At 42.1% G+C, this 21,504-nt stretch overlaps 1 protein-coding gene across 3 annotated transcripts; it reads right to left on the bottom strand.

Annotated features, from left to right (window-relative positions):
• Positions 1-815: 815 nt before the first annotated feature.
• Positions 816-20,820, bottom strand: LOC143185237 (uncharacterized). 3 transcript variants are annotated; one of them, XM_076388068.1, is made up of 7 exons: positions 20,357-20,820; positions 10,077-10,200; positions 4,510-4,620; positions 4,296-4,433; positions 4,124-4,221; positions 2,703-2,868; positions 816-961 (listed from the first exon to the last, which is right to left on the bottom strand). In XM_076388068.1, exons 1-7 carry the CDS (start codon positions 20,480-20,482, stop codon positions 858-860), a joined length of 867 nt encoding a protein of 288 aa, XP_076244183.1. In that variant the 5' UTR covers positions 20,483-20,820; the 3' UTR covers positions 816-857. The 3 variants fall into 3 exon arrangements, with proteins under 3 accessions (XP_076244183.1, XP_076244198.1, XP_076244191.1); XM_076388083.1 differs by lacking the exon at positions 816-961 and adding an exon at positions 3,083-3,108 and having other exon boundaries at positions 2,752-2,868; XM_076388076.1 differs by lacking the exon at positions 816-961 and having other exon boundaries at positions 2,810-3,108.
• Positions 20,821-21,504: the final 684 nt, after the last annotated feature.

The raw sequence follows: 21,504 nt of genomic DNA, 5'->3' as shown, positions 1-21,504 counted from the left end.
CATATACAGGTTGTCCCGCAATTCAAGGTACTGGCGCACCACGCAAACTTGGCGCGATCATCGCGCTTGAGTAATTGGAAAATAGGGTTATCGTCGTCCTTATATGCATAGGTTTCTGGTAAATACTATAAAACAATTTTACATAATTTCGTAAGTATTAGATCTACTTTTTTTATTACTTTTGAAGGTATCTAGTTTCTACTTTAGATTAGGTTAGTCCATCGCGCCAAGTCTGCGTGGTCATCATCTCCGAAAAAAAAAAAGAATGCCTAGCCCTAAAACACACTTTCGACTTATTTTTGGGCAGGGAATTAAGGAGAGGTTCTCTTGTAATAGTGTTCCAGAAATAAGAGACTTTTGTGAACTCTTCTTGAAGAAAATGTCACAAAAATCACTCACTTTTATTACTGTCGCACGAGATTCCCTCCTTAAGTCGTTTCGAGTCTGGCCACGAATTACAGGATCCTCCTATATAAGATCATCAGTTCTAAGTAAATACGCGGGCTTTTTGAGCAACTGTCTTTCTCGCGAGTCGAACTGAGTCTCGGTTCGAACGATGATGTGACCAAACGGGTACCTGCCGAAAGAGAAACGGACCTCGCAGAGACCGTGGGTCCCACGAGTGTGCACCAGAACGTCCATAACTAACAATAAGCCTAAAGTAAATGATAAATTGTCTAGGGCGGGGCCCAAGATCGCCTTTCGTCCATCTTCTATTTCTCTGTTCGCGCAGGCACCACTGTGGATTTACGATCAGCTTCGTAGTCCTTCGTATAGTTCGTTATGTATTTTTTTATCGTTTCCCCATGGGAAACGTCGCGCTCAATGAAACTCTTCTCCTCGTTGATTATCCTTTGTCAATAATTGTACGGCCCGTATTGCGATCCATGGTAATAAGGTCCTGGATAGGCTGCTGGCGCTGGATACCCAGCGTACGCGTACTGTTGCTTCTGAGGATACACTGGAAATATGGAAAAAAAGAAGGTTACTTTAGTTGTTTCATTTTGCTGATGGTTCTTAGCGCTAATTTCTCCCCACGTGTTCCATTCCTATCTTCTTTCATCCCGAACTAAATTATTGTTCATTTATTTACGAGTTGAGAATTATCGGATAAACGAGGATAATTCTGCTCTCTTTGAAGTCAACTCAATTCCCTGGCATTCAATCGTTTGCTCTAAAGCCTCGATCGATAATTTCCTCTCTCGTAAAGATTAGAATCGAGTAATCTATCAGTTAAATAATGCATCCCGCGGGAAGTTAAAAATGAAATGACCTCTACTCGTGAGCGTTCGAGAGAATCGAGATAAGCTGATTATACCCTTTCGAGAGGGAACACGTACTCGATTATTTGTCCTCGTGAGGATGGAACGAATACAAATTGAATTCTATGCGTATCTACTAAATGCGTGTGGAAAATTGGAAATTCTTGGAGGGATGGAGCGTAAACTTAGGCAAGTGTGCCGCTTTCCAATAGGCTGCTTAAAACGCAGCCTGGATTTGTTACAGTTCCACTAGTTTTTTCCGGGTTTTAGTAATTCTACTCAATAAATGTTTTCTATTTCTATACATATCTTAGTCTGATCCTTGGAAATGAGTTTCTTTTCTAACACTTTAAATGCAAAGTGAGACTCCTTGAGAAAGCAAAGAATATTTATTGAAGCTATTTCTTTTTGCTGCGAATGTTTATGAGACTACCTTAATTGATATCTTTCCCTACAAGAGAAAAAAAGCTTAATGAAACCGATTTAAATCATGGAGTATAAAGTGATGTTCCAAGAAGATGTAAAACGAGATTATCGATGATGGACGAAGGCCATTCTGTCTAGAAAGTTTTCCTCAGGATCAGAGCGTGACTTCGCTCTAATCCGCGTTGTAAACAGAGCGTGATTCGAAACAGTAAGAGTTTCACGGGGACGAATATCGAGCAAAGCTTCCCACGATATTGCCACTGCTCGATTATCGATTCTATCTTAATCGATAAGCGTTATTCCACCTGGACTATGGACTAATACTCTATATACAATATATTACTTCTGTATAAGGGTAGTATCTCTACTTAAGATGTTAAACAAGCGAGTTTCATCTCTTCTTTGGGGTGTCAGTACCCTCGTTCGGCACCATTATCGATTAGTGTGGGAGTCTTCTATTTATACTACCAATTTCCATTTTGTGTAATCTTATTTATGCTTTGTTTAATTTTTTTTTTGAATCAGTGTATATGTATGGATTTCTATCATTATCCAAATTGATTTGAGTTAGTGGAACATCGTCTTCGGGGTCGACCCAGTATAGTTTGCCCAGAATTATAGCGTGGAAATACCGCCTAAGTGGTTCTGCCAGAGGCTGAAACTCTCATCGTCCAATATTCCTATCCTTTCACTTGTTCTTTGCTTCAAACATGATCATTTCACTATTTAATTAATTTTACGACCATCCTATATTTCTGGACCAACCATAACTATAAACTATAGTTAGTGGAACGCGATGCACGTGCAAACTCCTTTTTTATGGTCATTAGATGTTTGATTTTTTTTATGGAAGACTGATAGCAAAGTAAAAAGAAAAATTCGTCCCAAAGAGGATACTTAGTTTGAATAAGGAATGAAATTCGATTTTATTGGAAAATTTGGATGTTTGGAGCCCAGTGAGGAGTCTGCGCGAACAGGTCACGTTGCAAAAGCAAAAGGTGTTAAATTCTGTACCAGGCATGAGGTACTGCATGTTCATCGCCTCCTCGCGCATTCTCTCGCCCCTCAAGCATATCGCCGCGGCGCTAAACAAGATCGCGCTGACCAACGACCAACCGACGCCGACCCAAGCGACCACGTACGACCAGTCGTACGAGATTAGTGAGTTGTCCTTTAGGACCTAGAGCCGCGTCCCGAGAAAAAAAAAGAGACACGGGGGAAGTTAGTCCAGTCGTTTCAGGGTTATCTTGTCACCTGGCATGATGTACTGAACGTTCTGTGCCTGCTCGCGAGCATGCTCCCGCCGTAGGCAGGATGCCGCGATTAGGAATAGCGTCATCGTGCCTAAACACGTCGCCACACCGAGCCAGGCGAGGTAAAACGACCAGCCGTACCACTGCACCGCGTTGTCCCTTAAAACCTGTGAGCAAACATTTTTGTGAACATTTAGAGGTTTTTGATCTGGAGGTCTCCGTGTCTGTGGACTGTCTTCTCCTTCTGGGACACCTTAAGTAGAGTCTGAAAGTATTTATAGTTTGGCTCTGGAGTCCTCAGTGTCTGTGGACTGTCTCCTCTGTCTGAATCTCTTTGAGTAAAGCCTGTAAATATTTATAGTTTTTCGGTCTGGAATCCTCAATGTCCGTGGGCTGTCTTCTACGATTAGAACACCTTAATTAGAATCTGTAAATATTTATGGTTTTTTTGGTTTGGAGTTCTCAGTATCCGTGGACTGTCTTCCCTTAGCTCCTTGATTGGAGGCATTTCATGGCCTTTTCTCTTCTACAACATCTTCACATTTTAAGAAGTCTCCAGGCAGCTGAATAAGACTTCTTTCTACTAACAAGCAAAATGAACACAAATCTATATCTTTTACTCTAATTTTCCAATAACAAGAATTTCATACGTCTATTTTTACTTCAGAAAACCACTGAATATTAAGTGACAATATTGATCAAGTGGTACAATTTAAACTTGAAGATTAGTGTAAGCATATTGGTTCATTTTGCTTTCACCCAAATTCAAAAAGCATCAAATCTACAATAATGTTCGACTCCTAAGTTTACTGCTCGATTAAGTTACCAATCCAGATCTCGCCTCCTCACAAATAGATAGGAAGCTTTTCATATGGTATTTAAAACGACCTGGCACTTTCTAAATTACACAAGTCCAATGTGGTTGCAACCGCTTATCGCGTCTTGATGAACACATTAATGAATACCGTATCGACGCCGGAAGTCCATAAACAATGATGTAACAATTTTCATATTAGATTGCTTAGAAGCCCGCAGCCGACTCCAAGTGAAAATGTCAGTGAATGTCAATGGTAGTTCTTCCGTGTGGTAAACGAGTTTACTGTGGTAACAGGCGTCGAACAGTTGGAAATCGAACGTTCTTGTGCAAAAATAATGTTCGACAAATTGTGGAAAGTTACTCACGTTGCTCCATTGTTGGTAATACTCTTCTCCGACGATCTTCTCCTTCTCGTAGTACTCCACCCCGTGCCAGAGTCCCATAGCGCTAGCACTCAGTAAGCCTAAATTGTGTTAAACAAATTTTATACGTAAAAGGAATCAAGAAATTTACGTTGTATTGATAACATATACTAACACGCTAGCAACATCAGAATTGCAGTTGCTGTGATATTCCCAGGCGACCTTTTCCAGCAACCCACCACGCCTGTCCAGAACGCAGTGAAGATCGCCACGAATCCCACTATAAACAGAGCTATCACAGATCTGCCCATATCTGAAACAGAGCAACAAGCAATAATGAACAGTACCATTCGAGTCGAGTAAATAGTTCTATTGGCAATTCTACGTACGAAGTCGAGTCATAGCATCGTCAGAGAAGCCCCTAGTGAGATTCTCCTCGTCAGGGATGAAGTAGTTGATGTTCATACAATGGGTCTCCACTGGACTTAGGTACGTTTGAACTGTAACAAATGACAAGAGACAAGAGTTATTCACTCGCATTTAACTGGTTCACGTCTGCTTAGGCTTAGAATCTGTGTAACTTGCGAAAATCGATGTGGCCAAATTAGGAAATTTCATGGCTGTTAACTGCTAATTAGGTAGTCATAGATGTCTGGCATAGAGACGTACCAATTTCAGCCAAGTAAAGCGTGCACGTGTGTGATTGCAAAATCGGCTCGCGCTGAACGTCTGCGTTTGATTAAACGTAGAGTAGGTCGACTGAGCGAAATTGATAGTTTAGCAAACATTAAAAACGTTCTCCAATTCGCTGATTAATAGAGATATGTAGGTGTTGTAATCGACTCGTTTGTAGTTGAACCTCACCCTTTATACTTTAAGAATATACTATAGTCTAGGATCTCTTTATCTAGTACCTAATAATTCAGGTATAATGCAAGTATGTGATTTGCGATGTATCACACCAGGTACTTGGATTATTAGTACCTAGTAGCTGGAATTGATCACCTAGCAGTACCTAGTAGTGCCTAGTAGCGATCACCGAGTGTCTAAGGGCGCCTAGTAGTCCCTAGTAGCGGTTATTGAGTACCTAGTAGTACCTAGTAGCGGGTTTCGAGTGCCTAACACCTCTGAAAAATGAGTATTTTCAATAAACTAGTAACATCACTAACATTGGCTCAATCATAACTCCTTTTTCAAATCAAACTCGTTATTTCTAACTGTCATTCCGTTTAATCGTTGTCCAAATATGTCTTAGTATAAACTCGTATCGCAAGGATCCTAGATTGCAGAAAGTGTCGGCATACGATACAGCCCTGGCATATCGTGCACACGCGTATCGAAAAGCACGTGACCCAGAATGCAACGCGCTATCACCGGCTGCAAAGTAATACGGTGTCTGTGTACAGACTCGAGCCGTCTCGCGTCCGAACAACCCGCTCGCTTGCCTTTTCATGGGCAACGGTACTCTTTGGCCATTCCTAATCTACCAAATACCTACTACTTTCGAAACACATTTCACGCGCGGTGAAAAGAAAGAGCTGGTCTGGTGTCACGAGGCTTTCACGGTTTCCTGTCTTTCCAGGAATCCCAATGGAGAAAAGTGCAATCAGATTAATTGCACAGTATTAACCCCTCCACAATGCTTTCGATGCTATTCTTCTCTTCTCTACCTCTCATCGATCAGAATGATGGAGAAGGATTCTTGGAATTTTCTATGTCTTCGTGGTCTCTGTTACTGTCATTCTTCGGAACGTCTCTAACTCCAAAACTTTGTAATGCTGTCTACTAATTTCCTATCATTGCTCAAGCATACAGTATCGTTGGAGCGTATGGGATGCGTACAAACGCACATGCCGTTTGAAATATTTGGAATTCAGTCGGCGATGGGCCCGTTTCCTCGACCTTCTTCGAACCTAGTCTCCTAAACGAGGCGCCATGCCAAGATCGTTGACTTGTGGCTAACTGTACACCAGTTAAAACAACACCTCACTGTTGGGGAACAGGAACCACGATCGTTCGTAGGACAGAATCCTCGGTATGTCTAATCGACACCATGACGTAGTGACTATGAATGAAAAGAGGGAAAAGCAGGAAAATCTAGGATGAAATAAAAATTCCACCCTGGAACCGGTCACTGTCTGGTTTCTTCGAAATTTTTCACGCGTGCAGCGACGATGTTCAAGCTGTACGCCTGACCTCCATTTTGTAGGACGATTTCTGCCCGAAGGTGGGAATATCGACGAATATTCTGCATCGCTGCCGAACGACCTCGAATCTGCATTAAATCCAAATATTTCCTCCGTATTAGAGCGTGCCTGGTTGGTCTTCTGCTGTTCTGAACGGTTGAAATGTTCAAACGCTCTGAAGCAAGTTACGAAAGAATAGGTAATATTCTGAGGTGTGCCATCATTTCATTCATTGAATACTTCTACGATCATTGTTTGTCCAAGTTGTTCGAAAATATTGATAATTAAATATCTGTTCCTTTCATGACGTGTTACCCTCCTCTTCGTCTGTCGAGGACCGCGTACGCTCACGTACGACAAGTAAATCAAATCCACAGCCGGAAGTGGAACGCCGGAAGCAAACGGAACGTCGAGACCGATAAGGCCCTGGCGGTCGAAGAACGGTATATAGCGGTACTTGCGATGTATCGATCATTTCGATTGTTTCCCGTCCGAACGATGGGAACAACGACATTGTTCCAAATCCTGAAGAGCTTCTCGGTACTTTCTATTTAACTGTCTGTCCCCTGAGCCTCATTTGCATTCCTCTTGATAATCTCGTGCGAAAGAATCGCAACGAATCTATTACATTACTACCTTTTTCTTCCGATTTGTAATTTAATCGTTTTGAATAATATGAATGGCACGATATAGTGAAGACTTGGCTAGGTCTTTTGAATTGAGGTGGGACAGTTGATCCTCGAAAGCATACAGGTTCTTCACGAAACTCGAGACTTCCGGATAAACTGGAACTGTTGGAAGGTAATGATGTTTTAGAATATGTGTCTTCACGTGAGAAAATGCGAACCTTTTGGAATCAGGAGGTTATAACCAATCATGATTCCGAGGTGGGCTCTAGTACAAGGGAATGTGGTCCGTGTTGATAAATGGTACAAGTGAACAGTAGCTGCATAAATCTTGTACCTTATTTCTTGGTTACAGTTAACATGCAATTCAGTTGTACAGTGAAATATGTAGTATGTAGAAATTCCATCGTGGCTTGCTCGGCTAAGTTGAGACTGCAACTCTGGCAATGTAATTTGGCGAGACTACCAATTTCCAGCTGTCGATTGCCCACTTTTGGTGTTAACATTTTAACCCTTGGCTGTCAATTACCAGTTACTAATTAACTGTTGTCTTCCAGGTGCTAATTGTAATTGACCAAAGTTCAACGTTCAATTCTTAACACTCAGCTTTGAGGCCATTAGCATATCAGTAACATTCCTTCCTATCTGCAAGAGAAAAGCAATCTCTTGTCGAGTCAAAGCGTTGAATACTATTGCATTTTACCTACATAATTCAAATTCTTCTACTTCATATACAATAGTCATGAATATATGCAACTATGAATAGCTAAACCCAAGTTGATTGCATACGTCAGGTGCGGCTCCTAGGTTCAAACCAATTGTATTACGTGGCACGCATAACTCCAACCATAAAGTTATTATCTCTAGACTCGGGAGGTGATGATCTTCGTCTAATCTTCGACAGACTTAATCAACGAAGCAGTTTAACGTGTAACCATGCAGAAAAAGCGACAATTTGAATTACATAGACCACGAAAATTGGCAAACGAGTGCTTACTGAACATTGCTCCCCTTCACGAGCCTGGTTTCTTTTATTATGCAAACGAACTTTCCACTTGTCCAACCATTGTACGAGGATTTTTTAGAAAACATAAAGGAATGGCGTGATATGTACTAAGGAATTCGAAATTTCGCGAAGCCTATTACGAACTCCTGGCTTAACTCTTTAATTAACTGAATGGTTTACATAATTTCGTTAACACACGTAACGGTAAACTATTGGCTAATATTGTAATAAGATTCATGAAATTCCTTCGTCACGCATCTCAGAGTCGATCGTGAGACGAAGTCTATCTAAGAATCATTCTTCGTTAATTTTTAAGCTCGAACTTAATTGTTCCTTTGAATTTCTTACAAGCTCCCCAATTGCCTCATTGAAAGCAGATAGACACGGCTTCACCACGCATCATTACCGTAGAAAGTTAAACGAAAGAAAAGGCGTTGTAACTGATAGATATTATCACGTGAAATTAACCAGGAATTTTTCACGACAGATTTTCATCGTTCCCCGATGCGTTTCGGCTCGCTGAGCTGCTAAGAAACCATCTACCGTATTACACATTTTTTCATTCGTCTCATTTCACGCAATGGATAATTCCGCACAGCAGGGCTTATCGAGAATTCTTTACTGGCCATTTGTGTAATTGAATAACTTTTTTTTCCAGCAGGAAACTCTGAAAACGTGAGTCACTGAACATCGAAATATTTTCCCTTGGCATAATTTTCCACGATATGCAAAAAAGGTTGCCACATTGGTCGCCGTTAGGAAAGCAATTGCAATCGCAACGGTCCACTTATTCAATTAATATCGACAACAGTCGGGTCGAGGCGTCGAGTTTCGCTCTGAAAAAACAGCGTCCAGAGGTTCTTCGGACGAGCTAGTCTCATTGTGAATTAAGTGTTTCAGAGCGTTCACGGTCTAACGGTTGTCGAGCCTCAGGTAAATGTGACTTTAATGTTATGCCTCGAGTTAGGTGCCGGCAAAAAGATTGAGAACATTTGTGATTACTGTACGAGATATATTTATAGTTTCTTACGTTTGCAAATCGATAGCATGGTTAGTCCATTTTCCAGACGATGACGCGAGGGAAGTGGGACATTCCGTGAGAGCAGAGGAAATTTTCCTTCAGATTCATTCATGTCTCACGTATCCTTGCGGTCTTTACCTCTCATTTGAGTCATTTTTTTATCCTCTTTCTATCACCATTCAGCAAATTCTTTTTGCCTAAAACCACTTGGACTCGAGTAACTTGGCTAATCTAAACGAGCCTTAATACTCGAAGTAGGCAAAAAGTTACGTCACGCTGAGACCTGGAAAGTGAATCCCGTTTACTAGAAACATCTACCTAAACTCATCCTAACTCCCATGGTGCACCTGAGTCTACAGCAAGTGAACACGTAGGGACCCTAGGAACTCGGAAGACTGGACCATCACGTACGCAAGTAATTTCGCGATGCTCCTATCCAAGGAACGTTTCCTTTCTCCCTGCGTGCAATCGAGCCACGGATTATAAACTCTTAACCTATTACGTAGGGATCAGGTAACCCACGACACCACGGCATCGTAACGTAGAAAGTCTCGTAAAGACGGAGGTAGTAGCCATAGGGGAGCCAGGGCACTTGTGAGAAATCCAACCGCTTTCGAGAACCTGTCACGCCGGTTTCCCCAAAAACTCGCGAATCAGTCGACGCTGGAACGACGCTTGTCCGCTATTCGAGACACGGTTCTGGCGATTAGGAGCGATGCTTGATTTCGTCGCGCCATTAATGTTGATTAATCGTCGAAAGTGAGACGTGGAACTGGCCATGGTTAAATGGCAGAACCAGGAAATGACAGTTTTGCGGTTGTTGAAGTTAATCTTGCTTTTTGTTGGCTGGAGTGTCTCTTGGCTAGAGTTCTTTGATTCTAAGAGGTAACTGAATCCATAAGTAAAAGAATTAAAAAGTGGGATTTGCTGCTAATAATATAGTAAAACCTTGTTACTCAGCATCCGATAAGTTTTCTAACAAGAAGTATATAAAAATGACTCAGATGTTGTGCTCTCGGATAATGACCTGAGCTATCATGATCCAAAGAGTGGGTCATTAGTCTCTAGTGTGTTAGAACTAGCAATTTAATTACTACAGGAACATTTCCTAGCTTACCAGTCGGTGGCCTTTCTTTGGGATAGCATATCCTGAAGAGACCCTGCGTCCTTGTGTAGTAATAGTACTTCGTGTTCATTTGCTCCACCAAGTGGCTCTGCTCGGCATGCTTGGCTGCATATTGCTGCAACAAAAACAATTTAACCGAATGATTCACGCTATCCACGAGTCCCTTTCCTTTCGTGCTTACGCAACCGCTGTTTTCTTAATTGATCATTCCGGATGATCGAACTGTAAATCGGTGGATCACGTGAGAATCAATGAAAACGATAGAAGGGAAACGACTCCATCGAGGGAATAAATTGGACGGTTTGGTCTCGAATCCAGATGAGCTGACTGGCAATATGGTAATGCTATGATCGTTAGAAAGTAAGAAAGTAAGGACCTCGATCCTTCCCCCAGATGGTTAATTCAGGGAACAGCCTTCGTGGCTCGTCCAGGCGCCTTTCAAAGGAGCTGGAAAAGCATCGCCGAGTGAATTGCAGGAAATTGTTCGTAAAACGTTCCCAGTCGACTTCAGGAAGCTGTTTCCCAACTTCGGAGAACCTACCGCTTGTATTCCACCTTTCTTGAGATTGGCTCTTTAATGGAGCTACTTGTTAATGGTGACTTGGGAAACCCTTCAACATCTCTGGAAGCGTGAAGCAGTATTGAAAGAATTACCTCGTGAAATCTTCAGGAATTTCCTATTCCCATAACAAGGATTCTTACGGACTCCTGTTGGATTTCCTCAAGCAATAAAAGACTTTAACTTGTGACGAAATTAATTTCATTGAACAAGAGTTCAGACTGTGGTGCATCCACTGGAATGGGTCTTAAAAAAAACTGAGATTATCGAAGACACAGAGCTAGCATGATCCACGGTGCACGATCGCAGGAAATTGCGGAAAGAAAGGAAATGGTACGAGGCGCGTTACGAATTTTCCAGTCGCGTTCGCTGAAACGCTTCCTGAAGAAACGACCAACAGAGAAGGAGGCTTAGAGAGCGTGTTTACTCAGCCATGGCGGCTCAAGTTCCGGACTTTCTTGCGATCGAGGATGCGCCTCGCATGCCGCCCTCGAAATTAAATGTAATTTCAGATCTTATGACAGCAAAACCGTTCTTCTGCATCGTCGCTCAACTATGAGGATCTCTTTACAACTGCGCTCCAACATGGCGACTAGTTTCTTGGTTTCTTTTCCTACTGTCCATTCTCAGACTCTCGTCATTCCTTTCCCATGCACGCTGCCCTGAGAAATTATTTTTCTGGCTCTATTGATTATCGATAGAAATAGAAAAACAAATGGTTCAATCTAAGCTCATCGAATTAATTTGTATATTAGTGTAGAAGATTGTCGAAACATTCATAGTCCCATGGTCCACACATGGGTCAGGCCAATTTGACCAATAGTTCCGTCTGCTTTTTTCTTCCTTTGACACTTGTAACAATTTTATGAAATTCGCATCACTTTCCTGCATACAAGAGTGAGTTAGTATGCTATTAAGATGTCGAGATAATATTAGAGAGTGGAATTATTTAGAAAAGTGTTTTCCTTCAAGATATAGCGCTTGCCTACTTTTAGAGTTAAATGGATTTGTTTAATTTATGGGAATGAGTGAGAGTTTGAGGAAAGGTTAATTAAGGATCGTGTGACAAGAAGCTAGTGAAACTTGACCTGAGAAGTGCAATGTGATTCATTGTGCAGTACCCAATTATATCTCGTTTGTTCTCTGAATTTTCCTTCTATCTACATTTCTCCAAATTTTACAATTTATCTCGTTCCCATTCATCCATCTCCATTAATGGTAGGACCTAGAATATCTCTACGTAATGAGATTGGTCCACTTGCCCTAACTATCGACCCTGTACCAATGGTTGACTAACGTCCTAACCACTGTTATTTCTAATATTACCGATGTGGCGGAACGGGGACAACGATGTTACTTAAATCTACCGTGAATAAGTAGTATAAACGACTTTGAGCGTGCCACATCTTCGTACTCTATGTCACTGGGGTATCAAAATTCCAGTGTCACAAATGTGACACACTTCCAGCTCTGCCCCTATTTTCATTCCTTGGTAAATCATCTCATTTTCATTAAAGAGTCTGATAACATTTTTTGACTCATCTTAGTATCTTATATTGTCTACTGTTTTTTATATATTTTTTAATAATTTTGCTCTTATGCAACTTTGAACCTTAATGGATTAAGGATCAAGTGAAATGTGTAATTCTCTCTTTCCTTTTCACGACGAATTCCTTGTAAGGGGAACGAGCCGCTAATTTCCAGGACACCCATCCAACGGGCCATTTTCTAGAAAGTCGATTTTCTGATATACCATGTATCTTTCTCGTGTAGAAAGTGCAATGAGCCCGAGGTCACGCGGGAAATCTTCAACCATATGAATCGCGTGTAAACAGAAAGAAACGAGACATCCACTATTCCAACAGACGACACCCAAACGCGTACTTTCGTGCGTGACTTATTCCGACTGATCCCTTTCCAGCTGTTTTCACTGTTTCACGGCCACAGAGGTTTCATTGTCAGCCATGAACGTTCTCATCTAGTTAATGCTAAGACTGGTGATAGTCGATAATTAACTCCATTCGCGTAACAAGCTCTGGGTCTTGCTGACAGCTGAGGGAATTATTATCTCCAGATGACAGGGTGATGATTTTTCAATGGAACTAGAAAACAGAATTTCCTTCAACATTTTCACGTAATAATATGCACGCACGAGGACTAGGTGCATCGATTACAGGCACCTTCAAGAAGATGCAAGAGAGCCACTCTCGCCACGCAGGAAACCCGAGAAATTCCGCGTCCCACGTTTTTCCTTGATTACCACGCGATAATCGGACGTTGAATAGTCGCGAGTTACAAGATCTTCTTAACCTTGGACGCCCATACCTCCCGCTGCATTCTTTGCAGGGAATGTTACAATGAGCCTGATGAACTCTCCTTGCCAAGATTTCACGATTTCAGGCGTTATCTTCTTGTCCCTTGCAAATTGGAGCAGGCTTCTCACTCCGGCACTTGTATGTTCTTATTATTTTATCAATGTTAGGTGTTTATGGAAAATTAGTACAGCTTGATAATCGTCGATGAATCACGTTGCCTGTATCCTTTTTTTCTCTACCTACTTGTATGATCATTGCTAAACAGATTGCGCTAGTAGAGATGCATGCAAAGTGGGTGAGAATCTTACTTTCTCGTTTTTATTGCTGCACTGCCAGTAACGCTTGAATCCTGTCCATAAAATTGCTGGGAACGAATTCTATATTTATTATCTCGAAAATTGTTCCTTTCCGGGAACAACTTCACCGAGGAGAAATGATTGATCTCTAAACTTTCGACTACACTGTCCAGACAGTGGAGAGTTGAATAACTTTCCTTTCGTTTCTTCTGAATACACATTCAGCATAGGTTCAATGAAGTGTAAGTTATCTAAAAATGATCGAGAAAAAATTAGGAATCCATATAAAATACAAAGACTGTCCTAAGGAGATTAATAACTCTAAAACAATCCTCAAAATTGATCACACCTGTTATCGAACTTCCTGTAGGACGCAGGTGATTGTTAAACGAAAACAGAGCAGGAGGCACGCGTGCAGCGAGCACGTGAGTCGTCAGGCGTGCATAACGTTCGTGCACGAAGCTTAATCGTTTGTCACGTGCGTGGAAAAAGAGAAGAGACTCGAAGAGGGCTGTGTCGAGGCCTGTCCAGGTCGATTCCGATCTGCTTTCACATCGTCGTTTCGCCACCGTCGTTCGCCTCGAGCGCGGGAACATCGTCGAGCCTCGGCGATTTCTTTGACATAGAAAGGAAAACGCGGCGTGCGCGCGAGTCAATGGGAATATCGCTGCTCGAACAGAAACATCGTCTATCTTCTGCATCGAGGAGCTGATTGTCGTCGAACTGACGATTAGACACAGCCAGGAGTTCGAGACTCTTTGACTTCTGGTGAAACGATCCCGCGGTGATTAAATCTCCGTTTCTCTTTTTTTTTTCTCAGCGTGAAAACGCGTGATATCGCGATGAAAGTGCATCGATTGCCTCGTGGGTCCACTTTTTGGTTTTTCTGGAAAATCACTGCTGCCAGATTTTTTTCAAGATTTTCCTTCAGGTTTGATTATTGGATATAAGGATAGGTTCATTGTGGGAACTGTTAGCTCAGATGTTGACCATTATTCTACGATAGTAGTTACCTAGATAATTATACATGGAAACGTTTTCTTTTTTGATCAATTATTATAATAATTACTCGGAATAATTGCTTGGATTATAAAATCACAATTTTTACAAAAACTAGAATTGATCAGTTTGTCTTGCGAAAGACTCTTTTCTTATCTTGGCTCATAGGTTTTGCCACCATAATTATTCACCTTCGATATATTAAATACTTTTATTTCTCCATTCTTGTATGAAGAAAAAGTTATAGTTCTTAATGCAGTTCCAAATCAGGCTTGCAAATCGACTTAGAGCAAGAAATAACAGGGGCAAATAAAAGCCTCCGATTTCTTCTTTTTCCGTCGGCTAATACCGATAGGTAAATTTCTAAAAGCAATCAAACTCGGTTCAGTGTCCTGTCTCCGTATTAATTAAGCTGCCTTATCGGCGGTAAACTTGCGACTGAAAAAGTCATAGCATGAAACCATTTACCGTTGAAACTCGTTCCTCGAGTAATATCTCACTTTTGCAAACCTCGGGCAACTTTCATTTCGATTTTTCGACACCCTTGCGTAGCGAACCAACCATCGAGTTTCTGTAGTGCTGGTAATTACACAATATTCCGCTTCAACATCTTCTTTTAATCGTTATAGTATCATTACGCACTTCCAACAACCCCAGAACTATTAGCAATTATTATTATTATCATGTTTTTGTGTCTCTGCACAAGAAAACTGGACTTCTACCTATAAAAATGGTTATAGATACAAGGTTGCTCACTTTAAAGTGAATTACTAAAAGAAATTCGTTTCAGAAGCACTGTACGCTGTAAACTCGTCGTTAGACAGCAGTAAGTTTCTACAGATAAAATACTGTATTTGTGTCTGAGCAGTTCCATACAAATTCTTAGAGAAAGCTCATGCCACTGCGTATTCCAGACGCAGGACGAGAGGATTCCGTTATCCTAGGGAATATAATTTTGTGCATCCATCAGGAAAACACGAGGGTATAATTTCTCAGCTGTTCTTAGAGTTCCTCCTGCCTAATCACATCTTATGACTGTTCAAGGATCACGCGACCGGAAATTCCTGCAATTTTCGAGTACTCAGGAAATCCTAATGTTTGTTTAACTATCAGTGTTGCCTTTGGGCAGCTAAGAAATTAGAAACTTAGCAAATCTCTCATAACCCTAGATTAACTCTTATACAAATTTTTTCGCAGTAAAATATTTTTATAATTTTGGAATATTCAATTTCGAGAATAGATCCAAGTGTTAGGTTCTAGTATTTGCCTACGAGAAAGTCCCGAGAAAGTTACATTCGTCGGAGCTTCAATTTTTAGTTCCTCGTTCCACTTCTCCGTAAACGTTATAGCCCACGCGTTAATCAGGGTGTTAATTGATGATCCACCTCGCCAAAAAAGAAAAGGAAGTGCAGTCGGTCCGTTTTGTATTATAATAAACTGCGAGGACCTTGCACGCTATCTGTTCCTTTACGATTCGTGGCCTGAATCGATCTTCCGGTTATGTCACGATTTCTTCAATGGAAGCGCAATTATACGCCTTACGATTGCAATTCAATTGGTGTCTGTCGACATAAACACATGGTTCTGTACAATTTATACACGCTGCAGTAGGTTTGTGCAGCGCCTTCAGATTCACCTGTTGTTATCCGTTTTTATCAATGAGTTTAATCATCTTCACTTTCTGGAATACTTAATGAGATACCTTTTCATCTGATTGACTCAAAGAATGATTTGCTCATGGTGACTCTCACGCTCGAAGCATATATGTAAAAAAGATTGCAACCACTTTGCAAGGATGATGGATCGCCGAGCACACAGGAGCCCACGCGCAAAATTATTTCACGCCCAACAGCGAGAAGTGGATGATAAATACGCGAAAGGACACTGTCTGAGGCACAGTCTCGTTTGAATAGAGAGACACGCGACTTGCGTAATAACGAAAGTACACAGCACAATGTTTGACGTGGAAAACGACGTTCCAATCGTTCCTAATATACTGGCTACCCTTGCAACTTCATTCTTATTCTGTATGTGAATCGACATAAAACATAAATTATGAATAGTCAGAGTAAGATATGGGATACTTATACAGATTTTATTTCTGCAAACTGGAGACTGGCTGAATATTTTTTGTTTTCGCTTGAAATTCAGTGGGCAGAAATCCTAGACTCTTTTGTAGACAAAAAAATAGTTTCATTTATGATCAGCATTCCAATGCTTTCACCCTCATCACTGATTCTCTCTATCACGACAGAGTTCAATGACTAATCAAAATTCCAACACCAATTTTCTCGACACATACTCTGGCGCAACAAATCGTACGGAATTCCAGCAGTGCGTGCTGCCGAGGACAAGCGATTTCGCAACAGCTGAATCCGTGTCACAGCGACCTTTTTATCAGCCGAAGAATCGACTCGCCTTGCGATTCCTGTTTTGTGCATCAACTAATGACACCGAGGCAGTCCAGCGATTGGCTTCTTTAGTTTGTTGGCTGTACAAACAGCAATTAAAGTTCTCGAAGGATCAGAAGAGCATTCAACTCCCACCTATACTTCTCGCAACTTTGATTACCTATTTACACCTCAAAAAAATTGTCCATATTTCTGAAGTATGAAGAAACATGCCTGCAAAAGCTCAATGAAGAATGTTCTATGGATTCTCTGGAAAAAAATGTCCAAGGAAGACCTAAGAAGTGACACTTTAATTAATGAAGCTCCTATCACACGGGCACTACGATCGCGAATAACCCTTCTGATGTTACTCGGTTCTCCAGAGCGTGACCGAACGACATGGAACGTCGACGAGCGAGAGCCAAGGCTCGTTCTCAGGATTCAAGGCTTTCAGGCGCGGACGCGCGAATTCCGTTCTATTTTGTTGCCTCGACGCGTGGCTTCTTTCGCGATACAGCTGGAGCTGGAACACGAGCCCTCTGATCTTCATTCTTCAAGCTATTTTTACCGTGGTTTCAAGTTATACACTTCTTCCTGTATGCTCGTCGGCGCACGGAGCGATTCAAAGTTCTTCCAAAAGAAAGAAACGTTTCTACTTCAATGCATCGTCCCTTGCCATACTTGAGAAAGTATTGAAATTAGAGAACGAATTCATTTCTATAGTCGAGAATAGTTTATTTTTTTTAAAGAGAAATGCAGCAGAGATCTAAAAAACAGGTATTGTGAGGAATTCTCCTGACCCACTTGTGGGTCATGGGACTGTGCACGTGTTAATCACTGTTGTGCCAAGAACCTTTTAGTAGAGCCTCATGCAAACCTGAGCAAGTGTTTTTTGAGGATTGATAATAAAGGAGAATAGAAACAACTGCATATTTTATCTCTACCAATACACAGGAATACAAATTCCACCTAATTCGTATGATTAGGACTCACTTAACATTAGATATAAATTGGAAACGCTCGATTAACAACTAATATCTGTCTTTCAACAAGTTCATCGCGAGTGAACCTTGAGCCTCTAACGAGAAAACACGGCATTTCTTGATCTTAGCGTGAGCAAGGTATCGATAGAACGCATTACGTACTCCCCTCTGTTATTTTCACTAGCGCGAGCCTCTGTGGCGCGTTTACCTTGGCGATCGCAGCCGGTGCGAGTACGCATTAGAATAAAAATGTCGGCTCCCCCGTCGTCGTCGATCCAGCCAGAGAATCCTCGTACGTACAGTTATGTTACTTGCACCATCTCCTCCCTGGGAGCGATCGTACTCGCGATGCGTTTGTGGTATGAACGGAGGAAGAGTAGAGGAACAGGTACAAATGACTTTCGACTTTGTTTCGTTTAGAATCAGAGAGTGATTATAACTAACCCAAAGATTATTAAGCCTAATTTTTTATTCCCCTAATTAGACTACTAGTATCACTCTGAAAAGTCCTTTCTTTCTTTCGCGCTCCTTTAAGACACCTCGTCCCAGCAAAAACATAGGTTTGGTCATTGCCTCGCGACATCCCAAATAAAGAGTCGAAAGAAAACTGTGCGACGACGAAACCGCGCGTTTCAGAGAAAAGTCTCGCGTTCTCTCGAGCCTCGTCGATTCCCATAAAAGAGAAGTGCATACGATTGCGGTGCACCGTGTAACTCGTAGCGGCTAAACGCAAAACTCGTCGAGTCAACGGGCTGAAAATGGGCGCGGCTCGGAATGTCGATCGTTCCACAGACTCCAAGGGACTTAGGAGACTGAGCACGAGCGAAACGCGTCCGAAATGAAGGACTCGAGGCAAATCGGATTCCCTGGACGACTATCGGTGACACAGAAATTTTTACGGTTCTTGCGCGCTTTCTAGCATAACGAAACGATGCGGGGTCGATGGAAGCTCCTCGTGGAGGAATCCTCGTCAGAGGCTCGAAAGAATTAACGGTTCGTCGATGGGGCAAGGTTCGATCAGAAATTTCGAGACTTTTAATTGGAAGATTATTTTCTGAGCACCTAGAGAAATCTGAGAGAAGAGTTTTTTTATTTCAAATTCTATCGCAACGTTGTAAAATCTTAGCAGAGCTTGGAGACATTAAAGTAGAAAGTGTAATTGATAGTTTAGGAAGAAAGCTATGCAATTTATGCAATTTATGACTCATTAAAAGGAACTTTATGTGCTGCAAAGTTTATTACGACCTTGTATTTTAAGGTAGAGGTAATAAAATGAAATTGTGTTTTTTTTAGTGATATCACTCGAGGCAAGATTGAGACCTGATCTCAGCTGGAATTCCAAGAGACTTTAATCACTGTTTGATCTTGGAAGATGATCGAAAGATGGATGAACAGCTGAAAGCACTCTTTGTGTCATTCATTGTTACCTGAATAATGTGTGTAGCAAAGGAACCTTCGATTCCTTCATATAGAAAGTGATTCCAAACTTTGACATCTGACGTGGAGAACAAATGAAATGTTATTTTCAAAAAAAGTGGTCTTAATAGACTTGTTTAGTACACTCTGGAGCCCAGAATTGTTAATTCAATCCAAGAGGGCGTGTAGAGAGAAGGAAGTGTGAAAAAATTCCAGGCTGAGCTCTAATGAGCCGAGAATCAGAATTCGTGAGAGCATCGAGGTACCCTTGAAAAGTAGCTCCGTTGAAAATTTCGCGAGACTCAGGATTAATGGAGCTCTCACCCACTCAACTACCACGGAAGAACGGTATCGCTCGCTATAAATGCAATACGGCTTCCTTGTGGAATATTTCATGAAAGCTTCTCCGTGAGAACTTCTTCCGTCTTCGACGCTCTCACCGTCCTCGTGACTGAACTTGACCTTCGACCCGAACGTTCACATGTGACAAGGACGACGGAAGCCTTGGAGATTCCACTTCCGTCCACGCTTCGCGACGTGCTAGACAATTCTCCAGACACTCGAAATTTTGTCTAAATTCGATTCTCTGTTTCTATCTCTTTGAATCGATGGATTTTAAAGAAAGGGATTGAAAATGGAAAAAATAGCAGAGATAGGGTGAATGACCCAATTATGAAATCAGTTCACTAGATACTCCTTCGAATTGCATTTTCCGAAGAAGTTGGAAAATCGAAGGAGCACGCAACAGTGCACCAAGCATGCTGCAAGCTTTCGAACGCACTTGACCATACTTTGCCCATGCAACGCATTGTTAATGCAACTGAACGATGTTTCAACTATTTTTATTTCGATACCCTTTCCAATGTGAAACCGAGAGTAGAAAGTACTCCAAGATCTCCAAAGCGTTTTCGAATCCCAAGACTGTTCGCCACGAAAATCCATGTACGCACAAGCTCACTGCAAGCATCCGGGATGACACAATACATGATACATGAAAACCAGTTTTTCTACTACGAAAATATCACGAAGCCATTCTTTCCGCGTAACTCCATGAATACCAGCCAACCTTCATCTTCGTGGAAACGCAAGAGCAAATTAAACCATCCAATCCATCAGCCCGAAGGCACGCGATGAAAAGACGCATTTCCACCTCTGGTAAAACGAGAAACAAGGAAAGGAACGATACGCAGTGACCAATAAGTGGCGAGCCTGGAGGCTGGTCTCTCGAGCACAACGTGGCACTCTGGGATTCTCTCCTCCGTAACCGGTCCCCTCTTAAAAATCACTGATAGTCGATTGAACGATGTACGAACCTGGATTTGGGCGCGCTTGACCTCGGTGTAGAGCCAGTTGTCCGTAGAAAAGGCGATCGCCAAGAGACCAGTGGCGATGATACCGGTTATGGTCGCGAGGGACAGCGTCACCGCGGAACAGGGCATCTTGGTATTCTCTGCTTCGTCTTCTTCGTCTAAATCCCCTCGATTTTCTTCAGCTCCACTCTCAGCGTTCCACCTAGCACCTCAGGCTACGTTACTGGCGAAGAACAGATCGTCGTCGTGTCCTCGAGGCGCCGTAGCATCCGTGAAAAAAGGGATCTCGCACGAAACAGGTCACGAACCGTTCACGAATCGATCCCAGAAGGAATCGCCAGGGTATTCGTTGTTGTATCGAGTCGCTGTTAAGAACACACTGCGTTGGAACGAGGAAAAAAGAAGAGACTTCTGCTAACTCGGCGATTTCGACGTCCTTCAGGGTCCCCGGTACTCCGCGATACACATTACCACCATTCTCTCCTACGACAACGACACTAACGGCCCGACTCACCTCGGAGGAAAGCTGGGACCCAAGGAGAGAGAACCGGACCCCAGGTGGGGATGGATGTAGCCCCGAGCAGGTATATTACCTCTGTTTTACCTTCAGCGGTGCTCAACGCCCCTCTTCTCACGTTCCACTGGGTCTGATCGGCCTCCAGCTAACAATGAAACCGTGGGTGGTTCCCTACGAATGGATTTACCTTTCGTCGACCGACGCGACAAGTGTTTCCACGCACCCTGGGACTCTCTCGGGGTCCTAGGAGTGGAGACTTTGACGCTTGCATAGAAAGGATTCTTTTCCTGTGGGTCTTGGGCTACGTCACTGTCCGCGTTGAGGTCCAAACTTGTGTAAAGGCAATACTTCACTCGCTATTTTTTTTTACTGAGTTCACATTATTGAATTTTGGTTCTTTATGTTAGCGTTGTGAAAGGGGATCCCTAAGATTAGCTTCATATTTTTTTCGTTAATATTTCTCCTCTCTGGTCCTGGTTGTATAACGTTTTGAAAATTGAGAAAATTCAGGTATTCATACTACTAAAGTACACCAGTTTTTTGTGAGTCATAGACAGTGAAGATGGTGGCATCACGAAATGAGAACAGTTTCTCAGTGTAGTTGTCTACTTGCTTCCATGAAGCGTTCCTTCCT

This window comes from Calliopsis andreniformis, chromosome 2, assembly GCF_051401765.1.
Source record: "Calliopsis andreniformis isolate RMS-2024a chromosome 2, iyCalAndr_principal, whole genome shotgun sequence".
Lineage (NCBI taxonomy): Eukaryota > Metazoa > Arthropoda > Insecta > Hymenoptera > Andrenidae > Calliopsis > Calliopsis andreniformis.
Note: the sequence above shows the minus strand (reverse complement) of the source record. Positions and strands in the feature narration are given on the sequence as shown.

Excerpts from the sequence above, each read along its gene's own strand:
- LOC143185237 (XM_076388068.1), bottom strand. The coding sequence starts at position 20,482 with ATGCCCTGTTCCGCGGTGACGCTGTCCCTCGCGACCATAACCGGTATC. Across the intron at positions 10,201-20,356 it reads TCAAGCGCGCCCAAATCCAG|CAATATGCAGCCAAGCATGC; the intron begins GTTCGTACATCG and ends TTTTTGTTGCAG. Across the intron at positions 2,869-4,123 it reads ATTACCAACAATGGAGCAAC|GTCCTAAAGGACAACTCACT; the intron begins GTGAGTAACTTT and ends ACGCGGCTCTAG.